The sequence below is a fragment of the Malaclemys terrapin genome, chromosome 4 (assembly GCF_027887155.1).
Source record: "Malaclemys terrapin pileata isolate rMalTer1 chromosome 4, rMalTer1.hap1, whole genome shotgun sequence".
NCBI lineage: Eukaryota > Metazoa > Chordata > Testudines > Emydidae > Malaclemys > Malaclemys terrapin.
In genome coordinates, this window is record NC_071508.1 from 121,580,451 (window position 1) to 121,607,951 (window position 27,501).

The 27,501-nt window shown below is 45.2% G+C and overlaps 1 protein-coding gene across 1 annotated transcript in view; it reads left to right on the forward strand.

The window, feature by feature from the left end:
• Positions 1-27,294, forward strand: part of KCNK13 (potassium two pore domain channel subfamily K member 13) — a 122,393-nt gene extending 95,099 nt beyond the window's left edge. The window contains exon 2 of the mRNA XM_054027196.1: positions 26,009-27,294. Within this exon, the coding sequence (XP_053883171.1) occupies positions 26,009-26,901 (893 nt within the window). The 3' untranslated portion in view covers positions 26,902-27,294. The remainder of the gene's footprint in view (positions 1-26,008) is intronic.
• Positions 27,295-27,501: the final 207 nt, after the last annotated feature.

Genomic DNA, 27,501 nt, shown 5'->3' on the forward strand with positions numbered 1-27,501 from the left:
CAACACACTTTTAATACAGGGTGCTACCCTTCGGCCTATCCACCGCCCCCTGTGTTTTTTCCAAGCTCCTAGCCATAGTCACTGCCTACCTCAGGAAACAAGGGGTCATAATATTTCCTTACCTCGATGATTATCTCCTCAAAGCCTCAATGCTCAACGAAGCTCTTCAATTCACGCAGCTCACCATCGCTTGCTTCCTATCCCTCAGCCTACAAATAAACGAAAACAAATCCACATTATCTCCTACCCAGCACCTGGCGTTCATAGGAGCACACCTCGATTCGGACACCTGGACGGAAATGGCATCTCTCCTGCCTGACCGCTTCAACACCATAAAACTCCTGGCCACAAAACTTCGCAACAGTCCTCAGGTCACTGCTCGAGACTGTCTACAACTATTAGGTCACATGGCCTCGTGCACTTTCATGGTAAAAAATGCATGACTATACATGAGGTGCTTCCAAGCTTGGTTGGCCACGGTTTACAGACCAAATGTACATGCTCTAAACAAGCCTCTATCCATACCTTTCAGAGTCAAAGACTCTCTCCTATGTTGGACAGTTCCCTCCAACCTCTGCTCAGGAGTCCCCTTTCTCCAGGATGCTCCATCCCTCATGATGACTACCGATGCATCCCTCACAGGGTGGGGTGCACACATGTCCCACCACACAGCCCAGGGGCTATGGTCCGCAACCAAAACCTCCCTACACATAAACGTCCTAGAACTCTGAGCCATACGCAACGCCGGCCGTCATTTCCTCCCATTGATCCGGAACCAACATGTATGGATAATGACAGACAACATCGCCTGCATGTTCTATGTAAACAGGCAGGGAGGCGCTTGCTCTCACTCACTTTGCACAGAAGCTATGAAGCTCTGGAATTGGTGTCTTGAGAACAACATCCGGATATTAGCCGCCTATCTTCCCAGAGCTATGAATACCACAGTGGATGAATTAAGCAGGCTCTTTCCCTGGGATCACGAATGGGAGATTAACGAGAAGATCGTCCTCAACATATTCCTCATTTGGGGCTACCCAACCATAGACCTTTTCGCAACTGCAAAAAACACAAAATGTCCCAAATTTTGCTCGAGAGCGGGACTGGGCAAACATTCCCTAGGAGATGTGTTCATGATCTCCTGGGATCAGGACTTACTATATGCATTTCCCCTGATACCAGTTCTCCACAGAGTTCTGACAAAGATACGAACAGATTGTGCCACGGTAATTCTGATTGCCCCGTCGTGGCCCAGACAACCGTGGTGTCAATTCGCTCACCGATTTCATTGCCCCTCACTCCAAACCTCCTCTTGCAGCAACCCGGACAATTTCTTCACCCCAACCTATCCATGCTTCACCTCAAAGCTAGGTTCCTACATGGTTCTCCCAAAATGAACTAGCATGCTCTGAGCAGGTTCAAAGAGTGCTCCTACATAGCAGAACACAATCTACTCGCATCACCTATCTCCAAAAGTGGAAGCAATTCACACAATGGTGCTCAACTAAACAAATTCCTCCTACGTCTGCATCTCTTCCGTTCATACTTGACTACCTATTAGACCTTAATTAATCTGGCCTTTCTTTCAGCTCCATCCTAGTCCACTTAGCTGCTATTACAACTTTTCATTACAAGATCAACGATACCTCTGTTTTTGCTCATCCAATCACCAAGCGTTTTCTCAACCTCCCTCCTGGCGCTTCTCCAGCTGAGCACTTTTGACATGCTGGGCTCCTCAGGTGCTGCGTGAAACCCGCCTGCGGCTGAAAGCTACCTCTGGGGCTTTTCTACGCAAAGTTACTCTGGCTGACATCTGTAAAGTGGCCACTTGGACTTCTGAACACACATTTGTTAAGCATTATGCCCTTACTCAATACAGGATTAGGCAGAGCTGTATTATCTACTGCATTCCTACCAGATCCGAAGTCCCTACCCCCTTGAGATACGCTGCTTTTAAGTCACCTGGAATGGAGCACCCACAGGGACATCTCTTGAAGAAGAAGAGGAGGTTACTCACCTGTGCAGTAACTGACATTCTTCGAGATGAGTGTCCCTGTGGGTGCTCCACTACTCACCCTTCTCCCCTCTACTTCGGAGTTGGGGTAGCCTCTGTTGTAGAGAAGGAACTGAGGAGACACAGGGACCACACAGCCCTTGCTCCAGAGCTGACGGACAGTGGTGCGTGGCCCGACTACAGCCACCGTCAAGGCTGGGCCACAGTGGAGGCGTGGGGCACATGGCCCTGGGAAGCCTCAAGGCGGGCAAGCAACCCCAGCTGCAGCCTCCGGCGAAAGCCGCGGGGCTGTGGTGTACGGCACCAGCTGCAGCTCCGCCAAGCCCGGGACACCACAGAGCTGGGGCACGCAGTCCACACCAGGCCCGGGATGCTGCAGGGTTGGGGTGCGTGGCTTCCGCCTAGAGTGACCAGACAGCAAATGTGAAAAATCAGGACGGGGGTGGGAGGTATTAGGAGCCTATATAAGAAAAATACCCAAAAATCGGGACTGTCCCTATAAAATCAGGACATCTGGTCACCCTACCCCCACCAAGCCTGGACGCTGTGGGGCTGGGGCGCATGGCCCTGACTGCAGCCCCGGGACGCCACAGGGCTGGGACACTCAGCCCCCGCTAAGCCCAGGATGCTGCAGGGCTGGAGCACATGGTCCTGGTTGCAGCCCCTGGTGGAAGCCGCGGGGCTGAGGCACGCATCCCCCGCCAAGCCTGGGATGCTGGAGGGCTTGGGAACATGGGCTGGCTGCAGCCCCTGGCCCAGCTGCAGCCCCTGGAGGAAGCCGGAGGGCTCAGGCTGCAGGGTCCTGATTCGAGGCAGCCCTAGATACAGTGCAGGGGCACACAGTCCCGCCTCCTTCTCCTGAACCCTTAGAAGTCACGGCGGTCTGGCAAAGTCACGGCATCCGTGACTGCCGTGATCTCCATGACTAAATCGTCGTAGCCTAAGCTATGATACCAAGGACTGGAACTGAACTGTTCGGGAAGAATTTACAGACCAGAGATTGTTTGCAGAAATCATTCCACAAATAATTTAGAACAATGTGAATTTGAAAAAAATCACCATCTGCTCTGAGACAATTTGCAGACAGGGAAAGAGACAAAATTAACTCTTGGGTTTGCTCAGTGCCCTCAGTATGAGAGCCCTGGCAGAGCAATTAGACTCACTCACAATGACGCCTCTTGCTCCTGAAGTGGGGAAGGAATTTGCTAGAGCACTTTACTGGGTATAGCGTACTCCATACCCATCATGTTGGCCCAGCTCCGGTAGTCAGCCCAAGTTGGGGGGCAGCTCCCCTCCCCATCCCAACTGGCCCCTTCCTGCCCACCTGCTTGGACAGAAATTCACAGATTACAGCTCTTTCTCCCTGTTCCCTCACCCTCTCGCCCATACCAAAGATTGTGGAGCCCTAATGCAGCCATGCAGTGGGCCGGGGGGAGATCTGATCTGAATATTCTATTAACTGTGAATCATTCATTCAATAATTAGCACTGCTCTGACCCCCATAGAAGCATTGTACCATACACATCTGGGAGAGGGTAATTAATTACAACGATGGGGGCTCCAGTCCTAGGTTGTACCAGCTCCTGCCACCAAAACCTAGGGAATGAATAGAGCCCCTTATATTTAGGGCCAGGGCCTGAAGTTGTTACTCATTCACTGGGCATTGTGCTTGCCTAAAGACTTTATAATGATTTCAAGATTTGCTCCACAGTGAATATCTGTGTCTCATAGCAATATTTTTTGAACTGTATCCAGTGTCCAAGTGGTCTCAACAGCACAGTAACTGGTCTCTCAGCAAGTGAATTCTCATCTCCTGTAAATAAAATTCTGTGTTTTCAAAGCAGTGTTGATTAGAAGGTCATGTGGCTTGCTCATTCATTTAGCAGGCAAAGCTGCCAGGCTATAGAGTGTTGCTGTATGATCCTGGACAACGCTATGCAAACCTATGGAACCTGTGAGAGAGGTGAATAGTACATTAGAGAATACATGACCCTCACGCTGCACCACTCTTTTCCTAGTTTGGTTCTGCATTTAGACTTTGATCCTGCTCCCACTGAAATCAATAGCAAAATTCCCACTAATTTTAATGGGTGCAGGATCAGGCCCTGAGATACCCAGGTGATGGGTGCCGTATAAATCACAAAGGACTCCATAACACTAACTACATGAAGAATCCATCTTCTAGAGAGTAAGCTGCTGGCAGAAAGGACACGTTTACTCATTTTGTTTTTATCATTTAATATTTGTGTGCTTTGATTGCAAAGATCCATTCATTGTAATGCACAGCTCCACATCTCACATCCTTGCTGTGTGAAACCACATCCTCCATAGTGTATCGAAGAGGAAATTTAGTCAAGTCCTGCCTGGTGTTTCAATGTCCATCAGTCACTAAAAGAATAAAAAATGGATAAGAAAGGCTCTTCAGAAACACATGGTATAATCCCAGCTGAGGCACCCAGAGGATGAAATCCATCTCTGCGCAGCGTGCCAGCACAAGGCCTGTGACATATTTTGAGTGCTTACGTGGGCATAGGCCTTGTGCTGAGCCTTTGCACAGGGATGAATTTCACTAATTATAATAGTTTGCAGTGTTGTAGCCATGTTGGGCCCAGGATATTAGAGAGGCGAGGTAGGAACCAGGGATTGTGACTGGTGTGTTGCTGGCAGGATGCTAGGGTCAGAGTTGCTGATCCAAGGATGTGCAGCACACAAACACTCAGGGTATGTCTACACGGCAATAAAAATCTTCAGCTACCTTGTGCCAGGTGACCAGGGTCATGGGCAGAGCCGGCTTTAGCAGGTGCGGGGTCCCACGCCGGGACGCGAATTGTCTCGCGCTCCCCCCAACTCCGCCCCGGCCCTGCCCCAACTCCGCCCCCTCCCTGCCCCATTGGATCCCTCCCCAAATCCCCGCCCCGGCCCCGCCCCCAGCCCCACCCCCTCACTGCCCCATTGGATCCCTCCCCAAATCCCCATCCTGGCCCCGCGTCTTCCCCAAGCACACCGCATTCCTCCTCCTCACCCCTCCCTCCCAGGCTTGCACTGATCAGCTGTATGGCGGCGCAAGTGATGGAGGGAGGGGGGAGAAGCAGGACGTGGCTTTTTTTTTTCTTTTCTTTTTTTTTTCCGCTCCGCCAGCAGCCCCGGAAGTTGCGGGGCCCCATTCCGGGGAATCGGCTTAAAGCCAGCCCTGGTCATGAGGGTCGGGCTAAGGGGCTGTTTAATTGTGGTGTAGACATTTGGGCTTGGGCTGGAGACCAGGCTCTAGGACCCTGCGAGGTGGGAGGGTCCCAGAACTCAGACTGCAGCCCAAGCCCGAATGTCTACACTGCAATTAAACAGCCCATTAGACCAAGTTCTGTGTGCCTGAGTCAGCTGGCATGGGCCAGCTGTGGGGGTCTATTTGCAATGTAGACATAGCCTCAGGGTGTGACCTGCATGCTTATTGCTGGCTGTGAACATCCCAGGTAGAGAGTTACAGTAGCAAAGCTTTTAAGGCACATAAGGGTTACAGGGCAGGTAGTGACACAACCCCTCACTGGTCTGGATTGCACCCCAGAATATTACATTATTATTATTATTTTATTAATTACATTTGTCAGCATTAGGCAATGATTATTGTTATTGTGACACCTAGAGTTAGTATAGGAGCCCCATTATGGGCCAGATTCTGATCTCACTCACATCACATTAATAGTTGCTTCTTTAAATTGCACTGGCAATTAGGCCTAGAATATTCCTGCTTTCAATGATTTTATCAGTTGTACTGGTAGGAAAATCCATCTACAATAAAATCAGCACCATGTAATTACTGCTTGAAAAACTGGATTCTTCTGCATGAATATATACATGAATATACACTCTGCCCATTGGAAATGAAACCAATTAGCTACAAAAGTCAAACATTTAACATGATTTTAGGAAAAATGACACCTACCAAAAGCATTGTTAATTAGCTGAACTTTATTGGTTCCAATTCCCTCTGTTTTTCATCATTCTGAAATGGCCATGGTGTGAAATGAGGAGTACAATCTATTTTTTTTTTTTTTTAAGTATCAAGCAATGAAGCATTTTGGGGGGTTAAATTGTAAGTGCTCCGATAATAAAGTAATTGCAGATTTTAAAGGAAACAACTTCTAAGAATTCTGGATTCTCTTTCTTGTTCTGGTTAGTTAGCATGGAACAAATGTTTACTGTTGAATTTCCACAGGACTTCTTAAGTCTAAAGATGTAACAGGTTTTTAAACTGTATGGGTTTGCACATGAATGACATATTGCATCTTTCTATTTCATTCCCTTAACTTTCCTATAGCATTTATGTTTCTTTTAAATTCATATCTGAGAAATTTGTGCCTATCATATTCTTCCTTTATCTACAACATAAGAACTATTCAGGGATGACTTCATCTACAGCATTGAAAACACAGATAAGAGTTCAACTGTATTCCTCTGCTTGTTTTTTTGTTGTTGTTGTTTTTTAAATACACTCTTTGAGATGAGATGTAGTGAATAGGGATTAGGCCTGGTTTACAAAGGAAGAGGAAATGCATTTTTAAAAACCATGGAAGAGAATGTAAAAATCTCAAAATTAACAAATTTTGCCTCTCCTGTTCTATGAGATTACTTGGTGGAGAAGTCATCAAGAGTTTGCTCAGGTTGGGGTTTTATTTAAAAGAATGAGGCAGAAATAAGGATGGTATTCTTGGTTCCGTTTGTCAGGCTCCAGTAGGGAGTGTACTGGAATAATAGATTCACTGTAGCAATTCAAGATTTTTGCTAAATGGAGGGAAAATATTGTCAAGTGTATATTTAGAGATCTGTGTTTCTTTTAGGGCCTGATCCTGCAAAATATTAATAGCAGATGGGATTTTCAAAGCCATCTGAGGAATTTGGACAAAATGAATGGAAATGAATGGAACTATACTATACTTGGCATTTTATGATGGAGGGACTCGCCCTCAACTAAATAGTACTCACTAAGCAAGAGACATGGGTTCCAAAACCCAGTGAATTGAGAGAGAGGCTGAGGGGCCGGGGCCGGGGCCGGGCCACGGCCACGGCCACTTTGACTCCTCCTCTCTCCATGGTGTAATAACCGAGATAATTTTGACTCCATTAGGAGTCTTTTACATGCTGCAGAGCTGAAATCACTGATATCTAGGTCTAAGCATTAGACCTACTTTGGGCTAGTGGTGTACCAGCACTGAGTCTCCCTCACTGAGAGCTGAAATCACTAAAGGGCTGAAGTTACTAAGAGCTGAAATCTGGGTCTAAGCATTAGACTGATATCTAGGTCTAAGCATTAGACCTACTTTGGGCTAGTGGTGCACCAGCACTGAGTCTCCCTCACTGAGAGCTGAAATCACTAAAGGGCTGAAGTTACTAAGAGCTGAAATCACTGAGAGCTATGTTAAGTAGGGGGGGCTTGAAGACATATTGGTGAGTGGCTAGCAGCACGGCTAGCAGAGAGGAGTGGTTTGTGGTGAAGACTGCAGCAGAACCCCATGTAGAGGTGTGGCAATCGGCCATTGACACGAGCCGCGGAGCACATAAGGTGGCCCCATAGCTCCCCCCCTTCCACCCAGGCTGGGAGGTAAACTGCAGATGAACTTCTGAACTCTGGGGGGCTGCACCAGGAACCGAAGGAACCAGGAACAGAAGCTGTGGCAGGGGTGACTTTTGGTTTGCTGGACTCAAGAACCACTCTGGGGCTGCACTGACCAGGGACAGAAACTGTGGGAGGGGTGACTTTTGGATTGTTGGTCTCAAGAACCACTCTGGGGCTGCACTGACCAAGGACAGAAGCTGTGGGAGGGGTGACTTTTGGGTTGCTGGTCTCAAGAACCACTCTGGGGCTGCACTGACCAGGACAGAAACTGTGGGTGGGGTGACTTTTGGGTTGCTGGACTCAGAAACCAAAGGGAAAGGACACGGCTCAATCTGTTTGAGGGTGGGTCTTCTGGTTCATGGTTTGTGTTTATGAACCCTAGTTGTGTTTTCCCAATTTAATGCTGAGTTGTTTACCTCATGTTATTAAAGATTTTGCTACACTGAGACTCTGTGCTTGCAAGAGGGGAAGTATGGCCTCTTTGAGGCACCCAGGGGTGTGTGTGTAATTTTCCCAGGTCACTGGGTGGGGACTTGAGCCGGTTTTGCATTGTATTGTTGAAAGGGAACCCCTGTGTACTGAATCCAACCCTTGCTGCTGTCAACTTGGCCTGGCAGAAGGGTTACATTTCCATGAAAGAGGGGGAAAGATTGGGCCAAGAGGGGGCATTTTCTAGTGGTTAGAGCTGAGGACTTGTGAGACCTGGGTTTAATTCCTTGCTCCACCTCAGAATTCCTGTGTGACCATAAGCAAGTTACTTAGCTTTTTGTGTTCCATCTTTAAAATGGGAATAATAGCACTTCCCTACCTCACAGGGATGGTGTGAGGATAAAGCTATTAAAGGTTGGGAGGTGTTCAGATAACTCAGTAATGGGGGCCATAAAAAGAGATTCCAGAATTATACTTCCCTTCAAGTGTTGTTTTCCGTTATTGTTTGTGACTATAGATTTATGTGGCAAGGCTGTGCAAATGATAAATGATCTGGAGAAAGGGGTAGCAAAGTTTGCAGATGATACTAAACTTCTCAAGATAGTTAAGACCAAAGCAGACTGTGAAGAACTTCAAAAAGATCTCACAAAACTAAGTGAATGGGCAACAAAATGACAAATGAAATTTAATGTGGATAAATGTAAAGTAATCCACATTGGAAAAAATAATCCCAACTATACATACAATATGATGGGGGCTAATTTAGCTACAACTAATCAGGAAAGAGATTTTGGAGTCATAGTGGATAGTTCTCTGAAGACGTCCACGCAGTGTGCAGCGGCAGTCAAAAAAGCAAACAGGATGTTAGGAATCATTAAAAAAGGGATAGAGAATAAGACGGAGAATATCTTATTGCCTTTATATAAATCCATGGTACGCCCACATCTTGAATACTGCGTACAGATATGGTCTCCTCATCTCAAAAAAGGTATACTGGCATTAGAAAAAGTTCAGAAAAGGGCAACTAAAATGATCAGGGGTTTGGAACGGGTCCCATATGAGGAGAGATTAAAGAGGCTAGGACTTTTCAGCTTGGAAAAGAGGAGACTAAGGGAGGATATGAGAGAGGTATATAAAATCATGAGTGGTGTGGAGAAAGTGAATAAGGAAAAGTTATTTACTTGTTCCCATAATATAAGAACTAGGGGCCACCAAATGAAATTAATGGGCAGTAGGTTTAAAACAAATAAAAGGAAGTTCTTCGCACAGCGCACAGTCAACCTATAGAACTCCTTGCCTGAGGAGGTTGTGAAGGCTAGGACTATAACTTTAAAAGAGAACTAGATAAATTCATGGAGATTAAATCCATTAATGGCTATTAGCCAGGATGGGTAAGGAATGGTGTCCCTAGCCTCTGTTTGTCAGAGGGTGGAGATGGATGGCAGGAGAGAGATCACTTGATCATTACCTGTTAGGTTCACTCCCTCTGGGGCACCTGGCATTGGTCACTGTCGGTGGACAGGATACTGGGCTGGATGTACCTTTGGTCTGACCCAGTATGGCCATTCTTATGTTCTTAAATGAAGTAGGACATTTTTAATGGTTGGAATGAGAGCAGTTCTAGCACTGATTAAACATTTGGTTAAAAATAATTATGGGGGAAAGTGCTACCTACTTTATGGTTTGATCTCCACCTTCTTTAGGAATAATATAACATTGTTGGAGACAATAGAGACAGTGCTGTCTGCCAGTGAGATTAGATAGAGAGGGAAATCTCTAAGCATAAGAAAAGGTGGGGTGTGTGGATCTAGGGAGTTTTTTATTATTTCACCAAAACATGTTCTGGCATTAGCTTCAACTTCAATATTGCCTTTTATGAATGGAATTGACCCTGCAGGAGCTTTATGGAGGGTTAAAATCCCTCTAAGCTTGTCTGAACCATTGATATGAAATTACAAATGTGACATTATACAGAATGAAACAGCAACAGAGCCCTGTCGAGGTCAGAGTCACAGTTCACCAAGGAGCCAGGTCACTTGGCGTGGGAGCATATTTATAGTTAGACCCAGCCACAGTATCTCTGGAGGAATTCCCATCATTTACATACAGATCTATACAGCCCTGCAGGGACACAGCTGGATCCCAGGGTGTAAACTGCATAGTCCACTCAGCGAGGCAGATCTGCAGATGGAATAGAATAAAGGGAAAATGAGTGCTGCTATGCATGCCAGCTGCTTCCCAGAGCACTGAACATCCTCCTCTGCAGCAGTCCACTAAGATGCCCTATGCACGAGACACCAGGGAGGACCATCAATGAATTAAATGTCATTGCACACCAGGCAGTCACATTTTTTGCTTTGTCAGTTGTACACATCCCATTTTGCTGTTGTCAGGGTCATCTCAACATCCTAAATTCTGAATCTTTCAGCAAAGACTTGTCTCTTCCTTCTGTTATAAGTGGACTTACTGGCATTTGCAACATTAACCTTTTCCCTTCTTACACCAGGTCTACACGATGAACTTTTGTTGGCATAGCTATGTCAGTCAGGGCGCGATTTGTGACCAACAGCTCTGCCAGCTAAAGCCCCTGAGTTTTTGCTAGGATTATGTATTTTGCTTGGACAGTCTGGAATAAGCTATACTAGCAAAAGCACAGTTTTGCTGGTATAGACACACCAACACTGGAGGTAAGACTATACTACAAGCACTACAGCTATGCTGCTTTAGAGCTGCAGTGTAGACACTTGCTACAGCAATGAAAAGCATTTTTCCATCACTGTATTAAATCTACCCCCTCAAGAGGTGGTAGCTAGGTTGACGGAAGTCTAAAGTAGTGTCTATATCAGGGCATAGGTCAGCATAACAACATCTATCAGGGGTGTGTCTAGGTGCCTAGGAATGCTTTTCCAGTAGTTATACCAGTATAGCTGTACTAGCAATGCAGTTCTAGTGTAGCTCAGCTATACCAGAAAAAGAGTGCCACAGAGCCCTGTCGAGGTCAGAGAATATCTTTTGCTGGTAAGATTTATAGCAGTTCCCCAAACAAAATAAACTATTCTGGCAAAAGGACATTTTTTGCTGGTATAAGTACTTCTCCTTAAGGGCTTTTGCTGATATAGCTATGTCAGGAGAGTGATTTTTTTTTAACACTCCAGACAGTCATGCCAGCAAAAATTAAGAGTAGACCAGTTTCCCAGTCATTCTTATTGCCTGATATTACAACATAGAATGTCCGCTCTACTCCTCTACAGTAGGACTGGAGAGAGGAAAGTAGAGTAACAGTCTGTTTAAATATACAAGACCATAGCTGCAACCACTGGGAGAGAAGAGGGAAATTTTCCCCCTGACGTTTTACTACAGTGTTGATACCCCCCTTGACGCAGTGTAAAGTCTTGTGGATGTTTATTCCTGGTCCCCCACAGCTCAGCTATTTTCATGTTGTTGTACCATTGAATAAGATACGGATTTACCCAATAAGTCATGACATGGTTTATCTGGCTGATCTGGTTATTTCTAACATGAGGATGATGTGACTGCTTTATAAGTTTCCATCTGATTAAGTGATAAGCTGCAGCATGACAGTTTAGCCTGGTAGGTAGAAAACAGCAAAGCAAAGCTGAATGTTTCACGCAGTTAGAACACAAAAGAGGCAATTTATGGCAATTATAATTCAGGAGCTTTGTAGCCACCTTTTAAAGCAGATCAGGAATAACGAATTATGATTGTAGTTTTAAAACTAAAAAGTTAGTCTTGATTCCATGCCTTCCCTCCCTCTGTAACTCTGAAGCACTAGAGTCCATCACCCTTGTGACTGGCTCCTTAAGTGCTATTCATTAAAGGAGTGGAATGCTCAGTCACCTTCACAACTTCATCTAGTCCAACCCCCTACTCGAAGCAGGACCAACACCACCTAAATCATCCCAGCCAGGGCTTTGTCAAGCCGGGCCTTAAAAACCTCTAAGGATGGAGATTCCACCACCTCCCTAGGTAACCCATTCCAGTGCTTCACCACCCTCCTAGTGAAATAGTTTTTCCTAATATCCAACGTTGACCTCCCCCACTGCAACTTGAGACCATTGCTTCTTGTTCTGTCATCTGCCACCACTGAGAACAGCCGAGCTCCATCCTCTTTGGAACCTCCTTTCAGGTAGTTGAAGGCTGCTATCAAATCCCCCCTCACTCCTCTCTTCTGCAGACTAAATAACCCTAGTTCCCTCAGCCTCTCCTCATAAGTCATGTGCCCCAGCCCCCTAATCATTTTCATTGCCCTCTGCTGGATTCTCTCCAATTTGTCCACATCCCTTTCTGTAGTGGGGGGACCAAAACTTGACCCAATACTCCAAGGGAGGCCTCACCAGTGCCGAATAGAAGGGAATAATCACTTCCCTCGATCTGCTGGCAATGCTCCTACTAATACAGCCCAATATGCCATTGGCCTTCTTGGCAACCAGGGCACACTGTTGACTCATATCCAGCTTCTCATCCACTGTAATCCCATGGTCCTTTCCTGCAGAACTGCTGCTTAGCCAGTCAGTCCCCAGCCTGTAGCGGTGCATGGGATTCTTCCTTCCTAAGTGCAGGACTCTGCACTTGTCCTTGTTGAACCTCATCAGATTTCTTTTGGCCCAATCCTCCAATTTGTCTTAGTCACTCTGGACTCTATCCCTACCCTCCAGCATATCTACTTCTCCCCACAGCTTAGTGTCATCCGTGAACTTGCTGAGGGTGCAATTCATCCCATCATCCAGATCATTTATGAAGATGTTGAACAAAACTGGCCCCAGGACTGACCCTGGGGCACTCCGCTTGATACCGGCTGCCAACTAGACATCGAGCCGTTGATCACTACCCATTGATCCAATTTAGTCAGTTTTCTATCCACCTTATAGTCCATTCATCCAATCCATACTTCTTTAACTTGCTGGCAAGAATACTGTGGGAGACTGTATCAAAAACTTTGCTAAAGTCAAGATATATCACATCCACCACTTTCCCCATATGCACAGAGCCAGTTATTTCATCATAGAAGGCAATCAGGTTGGTCTGGCATGACTTGCCCTTGGTGAATCCACGTTGACTGTTCCTGATCACCTTCCTCTCCTCCAAGTGCTTCAAAATGGTTTCCTTGAGGACCTGCTCCATGATTTTGCCGGGGACTGAAGTGAGACTGACTGGTCCGTAGTTCCCTGGGTTCTTTTTCTTCCCTTTTTTAAATATGGGCACTATATTTGCCTTTTTCCAATCGTCCGGGACCTCCCCTGATTGCCATGAATTTTCAGAGATAATGGCCAATGACTCTGCAATCACATCAGCGAACTCCCTCAGCACCCTCGGATGCATTAGATCTGGACCCATGGACTTGTGCATGTCCAGCTTTTCTAAATAGTACTTAACCTGTTCTTTCACCACTGAGGGCTGCTCACCTCCTCCCCATACTGTGTTGCCCAGTGCAGCAGTCTGGGAGCTGACCTTGTCATGGAGACCAAGGCAAAAAAAGCATTGAGTACTTCAGCTTTTTCCACATCATCTGTCACTATGTTGCCTCCCCTATTCAGTAAGGGTCCCACACTTTCCCTGACCTCCTTCTTGTTGCTAACATACCTATAGAAACCCTTCTTGTTACCCTTCACATCCCATGCTAGCTGCAATTCCAATTGTGCCTTGGCCTTCCTGATTACATCCCTGCATGCTCGAGCAATATTTTTATACTCCTTCCTAGTCATCTGTCCAAATTTCCACTTCTTGTAAGCTTCCTTTTTGAGTTTAAACTCACCAAAGATTTCTCTGTTAAGCCAAGCTGGTCGCCTGCCATATTTGTTATTCTTTCTGCACATTGGGATGGTTTGTTCCTGTGCCCTCAATAAGTCTTCTTTAAAAGATAGCCAGCTCTCCTGGACTCCTTTCCCCCTCATATTAGCCTCCCAGGGGATCCCTAAGCAAGTCTATGTCTGCTTTTCTGAAGTCCAGGGTCCATATTTTGCTACACTCCTTTCTTCCTTTTGTAAGGATCCTGAACTTAACCATCTCATGGTCACTGCTGCCTAGGTTGCCACCCACTTCTACTTCCCCTACCAGTTCTTCCCTGTTTGTAAGGAGCAGGTCAAGAGGAGCACAACCCCTCGTCAGTTCCTCCAGCACGTGTACCAGGAAGTTGTCCCCAACACTCTCCAAAAACTTCCTGGATTGTCTGTGTATTGATGTACTGCTCTCCCAGCAGATGTCAGGGTGATTGAAGTCCCCCATTAGAACCAGGGCCTGTGATCTGGAAACTTCAGTTAGAAGAAAGCCTCGTTTAATTCATCCTTCTGGTCTATAGCACATGCCCACCACAACATCACCCTTGTTGCTCTCGTCTCTAAGCTTAATCCAAAGACTCTCAACAGGCTTTTCTCCAGTTTCAAACTGGAGCTCTTAGCAATCATACCACTCTCTTACATACAGTGCAACTCCTCCACCTTTCCTCCCATATCTGTCCTTCCTGAACAGTTTATATCCATCCATGACAGTGTTCCAGCCATGTGAACTTCCCCACAAGTTTCTATTATTCCAATCACATCATAGTTCCTTGACTGTGCCAGGACTTCCAATTCTTCCTGCTCGTTTCCCAGGCTTCTTGTGTTCGTGTAAATGCACCTAAGATAACTAGCCGATTGCCCTACTTTCTCAGTATGAATCAGGAGGCTTCCCGTCTTGTACCCTCCTCCTTGTGTTTTCTCCCAGTATCCCACTTCCCCACTTACCTCTGGGCTTAGGTCACCATCCCCTGGTGAACCTAGTTTAACGCCCTCCTCACTAGGCTAGCAAGCCTGCCTGTGAAGATGCTCTTCCCACTCTTCGTTAGGTGGATCCCATCTCTTCCTAGCAATCCTTCTTCCTGGAACAACATCCCATGGTTGAAGAATCCAAAGCCCTCCCTCCAACACCACCTGTGTAACCATGCATTCACCTCCACAATTCAACAGTCCCTATCTGGGCCTTTTCCTTCAACAGGGAGGATGCACGAGAACACGACTTGCACCTCAGACTCCTTTAGCCTTCTTCCCAGAGCCACGTAGTCTGCAGTGATCTGCTCAAGGTCATTCTTGGCAGTATCGTTGGTACCCATGTGGAGAAGTAGGAAGGGGTAGCGGTCCAAGATCTTGATCAGTCTCGGCAAACACTCCGTCACATCCTGGATTCTAGCTCTAGGCAAGCAGTACACTTCTCAAGTCTCCTGGTCTGGTCGGCAGATGGATGACTCCATCCCCCTTAGGAGGGAGCTCCCGACCACCACCACTCATCTCCTCCTCTTAGGAGTGGTGGTCATAGAACCCCCATCTTTACGACAATGCGTCTCATGCCTCTCGGCTGATGAGGTCTCATTCCCTCAGAGGGCTCTTCCAAATCCTTCTCCACAGTAATACCTATGCAGAGAGCCTGAAAATCTCTATTTGCATTGGGGGTATATAGGTTCTCCTCTTTCTTCTCGAGGTCACATGCTGCCAATATTCTTCCCCGTTCTGCACTGCACTCTCTGATTCTTCAGCATGTTGTGCTTCCAGAACCAAACACTGACCTCTGTACAGAAAATCTTCATTTTCTCTGATGCAACGCAGGGTTAATACTTGGTCCTCTAGTCCTTTAACCTTCTCTTCCAATATGCAGACCATCTTGCACTTCATACAGACGAAGTCGCTTCTGTCCTCTGGGAGAAAGTCAAACATGGCACAGTCTGAGCAGGTCACAACAGCTAATTGCTCACTATCCATGTATTCCTTCTAAGAGGCTCCTCAGTTGTTGTATGTAATGCTCACAGGAGCCTGAAAGGCACAAACACTCTGTGCAAACTCGTCCCAAACGAACTCCCAGGCAAACTCCCTCTGTTTGCCTGTTCTCTGTTTGCTGCTCACTCAGTTTTTTTATAAGGCTGCCGGTTCGAAGCCTTCCCTCCAGTCAACCACTCGAGGCCCACCTGGAACAAAGCACTCCCAATTCACACTTTTCAATCAAACACCCACACCGTCAAACAGTCACACTATTCAAACAAACAAGCACACGGTCAAATAAATGGTCACAGCAGACAGACACTTGAATATTCACCCCAGCAGCTCACAACAAAGCCCCCCTAATGCAGCACTCACCTTAGCTCTTCTTGGAGGGTTCCCAGGCAAACTTAGCTCCGGGAGGGAGCCCTTTGAGTGTGATTGTGAGATGTGCCTTTATTTATAAGGCCTATTCAGTCTAAGAGTTTTATTGTTTTCATTATCCACTCTCACTGGCTTCAACAGGGCTATTCATGTGAGTAAGATTACAGGATGAGTCCACCACTGCTTTATAAGACACAAACATTGTGACTGGTGTGCTGATTTCTAATGCAGGCCCAGATTGTGGTTCCCCCTGGGCAGGGAATGAGAGAGGGTGTAAACATCAAATCTGTCTCCTCTCCTCCTCTGAACAGGGGCCAGGCACAATCCCACTTCTTGGGGGAGCCAGCCTCCCCAAAGGGGGCCTGGAACAATGATGGAGCAAGTTAGATGACACTCCCTATCCCCAACACTGTTAATTGCTCTTAGGGGTGTAATAGCAGTGTGTTCCCCTGCATGCTGGGTACCTCCAGGTGCCACACGCCTCCAGGTGCCAGACTACAAAGCCACCATTGAGCTCTAAAGAAGTGGGTACAACAGGCAATGCATCCTGGGATAGTAATAGGATCCCATAGATGGCAAAATAAGGCTGCTGGGCCAAGGGATTTTTAATCACATCAGAAATACAATAAGAAATTGAACAGATACATAAAACTAAGGAAAACGATTAAACTCATTGGCTGAAAAGGCATTATAAGTATAAGCACAACATCACAGACAATCAAAGAGCTCTGATTGTAGGTTAAATTGCAAAGCCATTTCAGTATTAGCAGCATCATAGTGACTCATTACTGTTGCTATAGTGTTAACCCCTCTTTCTGTCCACTTCCTTTTTCTGGGAAAGGACTGGAGTATCTAATTATAACACTGCTAGCAAACACACACATATTCAAAAAGGAAATGAAGCCTGCTGGAGCAGTAACAAGAAAGAAACTTTGCACCATTATGAAAAAAACACTGCATTAAAGATCTAAGATGGATTGAAAAATGTATCGTAATCTCTCCTCTGCCCCTCCACACACATAAATTCAGTGCCCCAAAAGTCACTAATGCGGAGTTGAAGTTGACCAGCCGCGCCTTGTACCCTTCCAGGATATTGAGGTGCTTATACTTTATCTTCTGAAAGCCAGGAAATAAAGAGTTAAGGTATAACAAAGTGGAAATCAGGAAATACAAAGTTAAAATACATACCAGCCCTGCCCTACAGCCTAACACTACCCCTGGAGCTGCCAAGAGCCACTGGGAATGTAGAATGTACATTACAGCCAGGACTGTATATAATATCCAAACATGAGGGATGACCAAGGGCTAGTCTACACTAGAAGCACTACAGTGGCACAGCTGTAGTGTCTGCTGCTGACACTGTATGCCAACAGCGGAGAGCACTTCCGTCAGCATAAGAAAGCCACCTCCGCAAGAGGCAGTAGCTTCTCCCGCCAACATAGCACAGTCCACACCAATGCTTAGGTCGGTGTAACTTATGTCATTCGGGGTGGTGGCTTAGTCATACCACTGAGCAACATAAGTTATACTGACATAACCTGTAGAGTAGACAAGCCCTAAGTAAGTGTATCCATTTTATGTGTTGTGTTGTGTCCCACACAACTGTATTGTTTCATTCATCTGCAAGCACTCCCACAGCCCTGCTCCCAATTTTATTGACTGGCACAGGGATTATTTGCAGCACGTTGCTCCAACTCACACTGAAACAGGAGGAGAGGTTCATTTGCATCCAAAGGGACTGTGGACGTCCCATTTCTATGCAGAATTATGTCAGTTGTGCACGCAGAGGCGCATGATAGTCTATTCTTGCTCTGGGGATTTGTAACAGTCTGGTGCCATACATGACAATACAGTACAGGGCAGAAGTAAGTGCAGGCATTGCTTCAGAGGGAACCTTTAGGACAAGGATCAAGGAATGGTAACATTTGGCAACTCTGGAGCAGTCTGTGCAGAGCAGATGAAATGCTCGAGTATAAGCCAGGCGTAGCCAGCTGGTTTTCACTAAGCCTACCCTAAATGCAGTGTGGACACAGTCTGACATTTTCTCCTGGTGTCCCCATGTGCAATACCCCCATAATGTTCTGTATCAACTGGAAGGATAATGTGCTCTGATATCTATCAGGGGCGGGATAGCTGAGAAAGGCACAAGGAGTCCTCCAGTAGGGCTGGAGGGGCATGGAAAGGAAGAAAGGTGGTAACTGATGGCACATCAACCATGTAGAGGCAGCAAGGGGGAATGGAGTGGATTTTGCAGCATTTTGAAAATTAAAGAAAGCTCATAACCGGAGGGCGGGGAGGGGTGTAATATGGGAACCCCTTGTTCAGACAATCCCAAATTTACATAATAAATTCTACTCTAGGCCCTGTTATGATTGTTCAAGACAGTCTCCCTAGGCATGTGGATTTCAGAGCACTTTGAATATTAAAATCAGCTCCTTATGGGGGGACTGTAAGAGGATACCTCTGACCAAATGACCACAATTTGCATCTATTCCCCTGGCCTTATGGTGGCACAGTAACAGTATGTTGGGATGGATGCATTAGAATTTCCATTTTCAGAAAGGTGAAAATGCCTATAAACATTCTGGGTTTTGTGTTACTTTATCATTTTAAATATTTATTGAAATGTATGCACTGCTTGATTTTTCTAAGGCAGTTTGTAGAAAGGGGGACATCATCTGATGTTTGCTCTGACTGTTTTTAAAAGAGCCATTTGACTTAAATTTGTCTAGTGTCTGACTTTTTCTTTGGATCCCTTTTTCACAGAAACTACAACATGTTGAGGGGTGAAATTGATGGGTCTGTTTCCTTTGTGTAGATTGGATGAATTGTTATAGAAAATTGAAATTTGTTGTCTCTCTTTTTTTGTCATGATAAATATAACTTAACTGTTTTGACTAAGAAGAATATCTTGATACCACATTAGTCAATGTCAAACTTCTGCCAGTCCATAAAATAGGGTTTTCTATTAGGGAAGCATTTCCTGATGCTCATCAAACCTCGTGATCATGCTAACATTGAGAGTCACAAGCTACTTGCATTTCTTTGGTCATATTCAGTTCCATTGTTCAGGAAATGGGTGAGGCGCATGTGACATGATGACATTATCCTAACACGGTGGTTTACTAGAATCTTTCATCATTCTGCTCTTTAATTAATGCTGTTTTCCTTGATAATACTTCTAAAGTAAAATCTGAAATATCGACTCTTAAACCAGTAGCTTAGCTCTCAAGCAAAACTTCCTGAAGGAGCCCCTGCAGAATGGACTTTTGTAAGAGTTGTGTGGTGCTCTAGTAAAACTCTCATTGACTTTAATAAGAGGTAAAACTCATTGCAGCTCCCTGAAAAATTAGCCCTAGTAGAGTGAAATCATAAATCAGGATGAATATTCAGGAAACCATATTCAATGTTTAACATTAGAGTGCAAAAAGAAAAACATCTGTAATGCTCCCTCACTCTCCCGGTCAGAGGGAGGCCACTCAGGCTAGTCCTTTGGGGTCAGGATCAGAGTCTGTAAGACAGGCAAAAGCCCCCAATAGGGCTTTTGCGGTAAATAGTCAATACCAGGCTTTAGCCTGGACTGGGGTAGCTCAGGTAGTCATCCCTTAACTACGGTCTATCAGGGCTAGCTTTGGCCTGGGCGGAGCTCAGGCAGCCAGTAAACAAAACAGTCTCCAGGTGAGCTGGGCCTGGGCTTGTGTAGGCTCAGGGTGCCAGCAAGCAAATAGTCTTTCAGGGCTGGCTTTGGCCTGGGCAGAGCTCAGACAGCCAGCAAACACACAGTCTCTGAGGGGTTGGGTTTAGCCTGAGTGGAGCTCAGGCAGCCAGCAAACAAACAGTCTCCAAAGGTAAGTGGTAAGGGAGCTCCTGTCCTGGGCTAGACCCTCCTTGCACCGTGTAAGGGGTCAGCCACCCGGGGTGGTGTGTCAGGGGGACATGGGCCCACCCTACTCCACTGCGTCCCAGCCCAGGGCCCTGACAGGGGCAGGATTGGTGTCCGACACCATCAGGTGGTCCAGAGACATTAATACGGAACACATCACAGGACACCGTCAATACCACACTGAGTAACCGAGACCGCTGACCAGGGAAATAACCCACTTCCTTCCCTGACAGACCCAGGGTACCCCACCCACGTACTTCTCCGCTACACCGATACTGACTTGGACTCCTTATTCATTCCATGGGTGGCGTACCCGAGCCTACCTATCCACTGACACTTTAAAAACTCTTGCACCCCAATCTGGGTCTATGCAGGTTATGCGATATGTATGTATCTTTACATCCTTGCAAACGATACTTGTAACCCCCCATAACCCAAACCTGAACCCAGATGCACAATACCTTGCCTCTTAACTCGTGTATATTTCATTTAAAACATTCACTTTAATAAAATTTTTAAATCTGTTCAGATACATGTTCTGTCAGTGGACTGTGGTTCTGATCCAGAGCTCATTGAAGGAAAGAGGAGTCTTTCCACTGACTTTGGATTAGACCCTATGTCACAGTGTCAAGGAAATGAACTTGATGATATACAAGGTATTTTCAACCACTATCTTTCACAGCAATCTACTATTTCACAACAGAATGATGAGCTGCAGAGAGAAATCAAATCTGGATATCAACAGTGTTTGGAGGCTGAGCAGTTTTATTACGAGACCATTCCTTTTCTAAGTAAAAAAGGTTCTAAAACCTTTAGGCTGCTACCCAGGACATATAAACCAGAAACACGAGCACTTGCCACAAAAACATCTGAAAACATCTAAAAAGCTAGATAGCAATCCTTGGAAGCAAAATATAGAGCAGAGTGACATGCAGAATTCCCATCCCACTGGAAATTCCTACATTTCAGCATTTGTGTTATCTCAAATCAGGATGAAAAGTTGACATTTTTTGAATTTTTTCATGGAACAGAAATTACAAAAAATTCAGTTTGGAAATGTTGAAATGTTTCATATTGACATTTTTGATTGAGCTAAACAGTTCAAGATTGCAGAAATCAAAATGTTTCATTTGGTTTCTTGAATGTACCTGGAAAGCTTCACTTTGAGTCAGTTCAATATAAACTACATTTTCCCAAAGTGGTATATTTGCCTCATAGGAGTTGTAGAAGTATGGGCTGGATGCACTGACTATAAGGTGGATAGAAAGCTGGCTAGATCGTCGGGCTCAACAGGTAGTGATCAATGGCTCCATGTCTAGTTGGCATCCAATACCAAGCGGAGTGCTCCAAGGGTCGGTCCTGGGGCTGGTTTTGTTCAAGATCTTCATTAATGATCTGGAGGATGGCGTGGACTGTACCCTCTGCAGGTTTGCAGATGACACTAAACTGGGAGGAGTGGTAGATATGCTGGAGGGTAGGGATAGGATACAGAGGGACCTAGACAAATTAGAAGATTGGGCCAAAAGAAATCTGATGAGGTTCAACAAGGCCAAGTGCAGAGTCCTGCACTTAGGACAGAAGAATCCCATGCACTGCTACAGAATAGGGACCGAATGGCTTGGCAGCAGTTCTGCAGAAAAGGACCTAGGGGTTACAGTGGATGAGAAACTGGATATGAGTCGACAGTGTGCCCTTGTTGCCAAGAAGGCTAATGGCATTTTCGGCTGTATATGTAGGGGCATTGCCAGCAGATCGAGGGACGTGATCATTCACCTCTATTTGACATTGGTGAGGCCTCATCTGGAGTACTGTGTCCAGTTTTGGGCCTCACACTACAGGAAGGATGTGGAAAAATTGGAGAGAGTCCAGCAGAGGGCAACAAAAATGATTAGGGGGCTGGAGCACATGACTTATGAGGAGAGGCTGAGGGAACTGGGATTGTTTAGTCTGCAGGAGAGAAGAATGAGGAGGGATTTGATAGCTGCTTTCAACTACCTGAAAGGGGGTTCCAAAGAGGATGGATCTAGACTGTTCTCAGTGGTACCAGATGACAGAACAAGGAGTAATGGTCTCAAGTTGCATTGGGGGATGTTTAGGTTGGATATTAGGAAAAACTTTTTCAGTGGGAGGGTGGTGAAGCACTGGAATGGGTTACCTAGGGAGGTTGTGGAATCTCCTTCCTTAGAGGTTTTTAAGGTCAGGCTTGACAAAGCCCTGGCTGAGATGATTTAGTTGGGGACTGGTCCTGCTTTGAGCAGGGGGTTGGAGTAGATGACCTCCTGAGGTCCCTTCCAACCCCAATGTTCTATGATTCTATGTCCCTATTAGCCAGGCTCCCGGGTCAGACTACATCACCCATAACGCAGCCAGAGTCATGTGACTCCGATGATACATTATGCAGCTCAGTCAGAGGGAAATTCACATTGTAGTATGGGAGATGTAATCTCTAGGGAGCCTGGCCCATATGAGAGAATGGGGGCCCAAACTACAACTCCCATAAGAAAATGTGCTGATAGGGATATGTATTTTAAGTTTTTGTTGACTAATTTGAAATTAAATTTTTTGGTCAGTTCAAAATGACTTTCTTCTCTAGTTCTAAAAAGTATGTTTTCTTGGTACAAATATAAAGGGCCAGATTGTGTCTGAGAGAAGGAGAAAATGCAAAGAGTCTTTCTGAAGTGGGACTGCTCCAGTATTGCCAGAGCTGGTCCCAAGCTTGAAGCATCCATGCTGTATGAGGATGATCTATGATATCTAATGCCACAGAGAGGTCCAGAAGGATGAATATAGATCCCTTCACTGGTCTATGGAGAGAAGGAAGTTAACCATGAGAGCAACAAGTGTTTCTATATCATGGCATGGCCTGAAGCCTGGCTGGGAGGGATCCAGTGTTAGGGCTGGTCAAAAAAATTCCATCAAAATTGTTTTTCAATAGAAAATTAGGTTTTTGAAGAAACAAATTTTTTTTCACAAAAAGTGTGTGCTTTCCACAGAATTTTCATTTTTCATAAAAAAAAAACTGCCCCAAAACTGAAAAGTTTAATCTGAAAATCAACATATTTATGCCACAAACTGAAATATTTTGATTCAGAAATGCTGCCATAGTGCATCATGGGAGTTGTAGTTCGGGTGCCTCATGCTCCCGTTCTGCTCTGTGCGCCAGGCTTCCTGGTAGGACTCCATCTCCTAAGATGTACTACTATCCCTCGCCAAAAAGGGAGCCTGAGGTGCATCGTGGGAGATGTAGTCCAACCAGGGAGCCCAGCCCATCGAGGAGACTTGGGAGCATGAGGCACTGCAGCAGTATTTCAGTTGGCAGCTGAAAAAATATATATATATTTTTGCCTAAAAGTAGAAATTTTCTGCAGCAGGAGGAAAAAAACATTTTCCAATCAGTTCTATCCAGGATACCTGAAGCTGACAGATGGTGACAGAGGTTGCTGTTGCTAGGTTCTCAGTTAGCTTGCTTAGCAAAGGGAGGTTAGACACTAGATGGTCTTTTTGATTTCGTTCACAGGTACAGTAGGTTCCCCACCTAGACCCTTTGAAGTTTTAGGGAGAATGTATATGAAAGCAGACGACAGGCAGCAATGCTGTTTTGTTGCTGTTTGATTGGAAGAGGGAGTTTTGGTTTTTGGTCTAGCAAAGAGATTGATTTTTGGCAAAGAGCTGCTATGTTTGCAGAGTATACAAGCATGGGTACTTTTACCTAGACATAAGTTCTATTGATTTGCTCTTTAGTCACTGAATGATCTACACTACCCCTGACATCACACTAGAGAAAAAACAAGAGAGAAAAGGGAAGCAATTTCCCATCATAGAGTATTTGCAGTGACCAGGTAGGCTGTTTGCATGACAGTATCTTTAAATAGAATCATGCACTGAAGTCCATAGAGTGACACCAGGGGTCAGTTTGGCCCAAAATATTTCTTCATGAATGGAACTATAAGCCATTTTGTATACTGATTTAGCAGTGCAGCTAGAAGCCTACAGTTTATTTTTTCCACAACCCCAAAAGACAATATTGTTAGGTTTAGATTAATATCTGTACTGTACAGTGCTTTTAGGTTTTCCAATCTAGCACTACATGAAATTATCATTAGTTTCGATAAACACATTTTGAGATTATAAGTAGAAAGGAAAAAAAAGCATTTTATTTCTCCAAAAGGTCAAAATTGAGGCCCCAGTGGGAAAGAAGAAAGGACAAGGAACAGAGGCTGGGCTCACTGGCTTTCTGATTTCATGTCCTGTGTTTTCCATTATTTACAATTCATAATGGATTTCCTGTCTTGACTGTTTGGGTCTCTTTGTAGAACCTTTACTGCTAGGCTTCCACCTATGGAAATGTGGACTCAGATAGGAATTTTAAATGACAAGGGATATGAATTTTATGGGCTTGGGCTCAGGCTCTAGTCAATGGCAAAATTCACATTGTTTTCAATGTTTTCAAGCCTCTAGCAGATGTTACGCCGCATCATTAACGTCGACACTGTTTAGAATAATCTGACTTAACTACCTAGGGCCAGCAACAGGTTTTGCTGTGTCCTATGGGAATTATCCTGTGCACCCTAACCCTAATCCTCTTCCTCTCCACTTGCAGTTTGGTCTGCTGTGTATCTACAGATGACCCCCGTCACTTCCAGCCAGGGCCGCTGAGAGCGGGTTCGGGCCCCGGTGAAAAATTTTTTTCGGGACCCCCAGCAAGGGCGGACCTACTAAACAGGGCCGATGAGAGAGGGGGGAAGCTGGACCCCGGGCCCCCTTCCGGACCGCCGGGCCCCGGTAATTTGTACCGGCTTCCCCTCCCCCTCTCGTCGGCCCTGCTTCCAGCCTGCTGTAGATGTAAAAACAGGGATGTTCCCAGCTCCCCATCCTGTATTTGTCTTTCCCGGCACAAGAGCAATGCACTTCGAAATACTGAAAACATTTCCCTTATATTCAGTTCTCTGGTTCCTTTATTTCATGCAGTTAATATCCTGCATCTACAGACAGAGGAGAACAAATGCCGATGTGTGTCTTATTCAATGTGCTATTTTTTTGTTCTCTCTGCAACTTAATTGGGCAGTTATTTAATCACTTGTTCAGCTTCTCTAGATCCTGTTCAAACTACAGCAAACATATTCAACATGTATATTACCTCTAATATGCCCATCATATTTAAGACAAATTTATTCATTTTGATTCTTTATAAACATCCCATTTCAGCAATTTTGTCTTTTCAATAAATATTAACCCCAAGCAAAAATGGTATTTTCAGACATGGAAAGAAAAAAAATCCATGTGGGAATATTTGCAAAGTTGCAAAACATATCTGAGTTGGAAAGCAACACAGCAGAGGACAGGAAAGCAGGGCCGCTCCTGTAATGCTCCAGCACAGATTTGAACTGTGGAGCAGAGCCTGGGCTAGTGGGAAAGAAGGGAAAATCTGGTAATGCATCAACATAGGTCTGACCATGAGAATTAATCCATTCATTGACTGTTGAAGTAAATGGGAATTTTTTTATAGACTTCACTGGACTTTTTATAGACTTCAGGCCAATGAAGCAGAACAGAGTGGGAGAAGAGGTCAGCATAGTAATTCAGAAGATTAGCTCTGAAACAGGGAGCCGAGCACAGGGTTGTGGTAAAGTGAGCTCTGCAGCAGACAGCAGCTCAGATCTTCAGTTAAACAGCTCTTTCTTCAAATTTATTTGCTTTCATTTATTTCATTTCATTTCTAATTAGGGGAAAGTGTACCCACTCTGCTTTTGTGATCTCTGCTTACTTTTAGCACTGGAATAATGTGGGTCATAAGCATGTAGAACTTGGAGAGAATTCCCAGCTACTCTTTCAAAGCTAATAGACGCCATAGTGATTTCCTGCCGGTTGTTTTGGCTTGCATGTGGCAAAACCCTTGATGCTGTAACTAAGGGATTATTTTTACTCACCTCTTCTGTTTTGTCTTCCAGGGTTCGGCATGACCACCCCAGCCACCGTTGGAGGAAAAATTTTTCTGATATTTTATGGCCTTATAGGATGTGCAGGGACCATTTTATTCTTTAACCTGTTCCTGGAGCGCTTGATCACGGTCATAGCCTACATCATGAAATCCTGCCATGAGAGACAGCTGAGGAGAAAAGGGGTCCTCCCTCATGACAGCCGGCGAGGCTCAGGGAACTCCGAGGTGGACAGCTTGGCAGGGTGGAAGCCATCTGTGTACTATGTCATGCTCATTTTATGTGTAGCATCACTTATCATTTCCTGTTGTGCCTCTGCAATGTACACACCGATTGAAGGGTGGAGTTACTTTGACTCACTTTACTTTTGCTTCGTGGCCTTCAGCACTATTGGTTTTGGTGACTTGGTCAGTAGCCAAAATGCCCAGTATGAAAGCCAAGGCCTTTACCGATTTGGCAACTTTGTCTTCATACTCATGGGGGTTTGCTGTATCTATTCCTTATTTAATGTGATCTCGATTGTTATCAAACAGTCCATAAACTGGATATTAAAGAAGCTGGATTGCAGGTGCTGCCCCAGATGCCAAAGAAAATTCTTTAGGTCACGGAGGAATGTTGTGATGCCAGGGAATGTGCGGAGCCGGCGGAACATCTCCATTGAGACTGATGGTGTCAATGAGAGCGACACAGATGGACGCCGGCTGTCTGGCGAGATGATCTCCATGAAAGATTTCTTAGCCTCCAACAAAGTGTCACTGGCCATCATGCAGAAACAGCTGTCAGAAACTGCCAATGGCTACCCAAGGCAGTTGAACTCTAGTTCTAAACATAATGGATTCTCTGGCGGGGTAGGAGCCCTAGCGATTATGAATAATAGGCTGGCAGAGACAAGCGTGGATAGGTAAAAAAAAAAATCAAAACAATGGGAAATGCATCAACAAGTATAGAAGTAACTAGGGAATGAATGTCATCAGAGAAGCAGAGCTAAATGAGCAGAACCCCTTTGGTTAGAAGGTGTCTCACTTTTTGGGGAGGGACTGTCAGTTAATATCTGTTGTTCTTTGCACTACTCAGATCTCTATCTTCCTTTCTTCCCTTCCATTTGCTCCCGAAACAGGTCACTGAAGGATAAATTTCAAACTAAATATAATGTAGCCCCAACACCAATTTTTTATGGCCTGTTGTTCCTGTATTTATGTTAAGTTCAGTTTCAGGAATAAGGAATTGATGGCCTTGGGAAAAATCACCTTCCACAACACTGGACTGAAATTCTGTATTGAACTGATATTTAGTTCAAAGTTGGTATTGGGGTTTTTGTTTGTTTGTTTTTTGTCCCATTCTTTTTAGACCTGGTTTCTGAATGTAGCCTATCTGAAACCAAAAGAGGAACCATTATAAGCCTTTCTCTAAACCATCTATACTCTTGCACTCCTGATTTAAGTGAGTGAAAATCAAATAATTTCTCTCTAAATCTAACTTCTCAAAACAGATATTTCGGTAAAGCC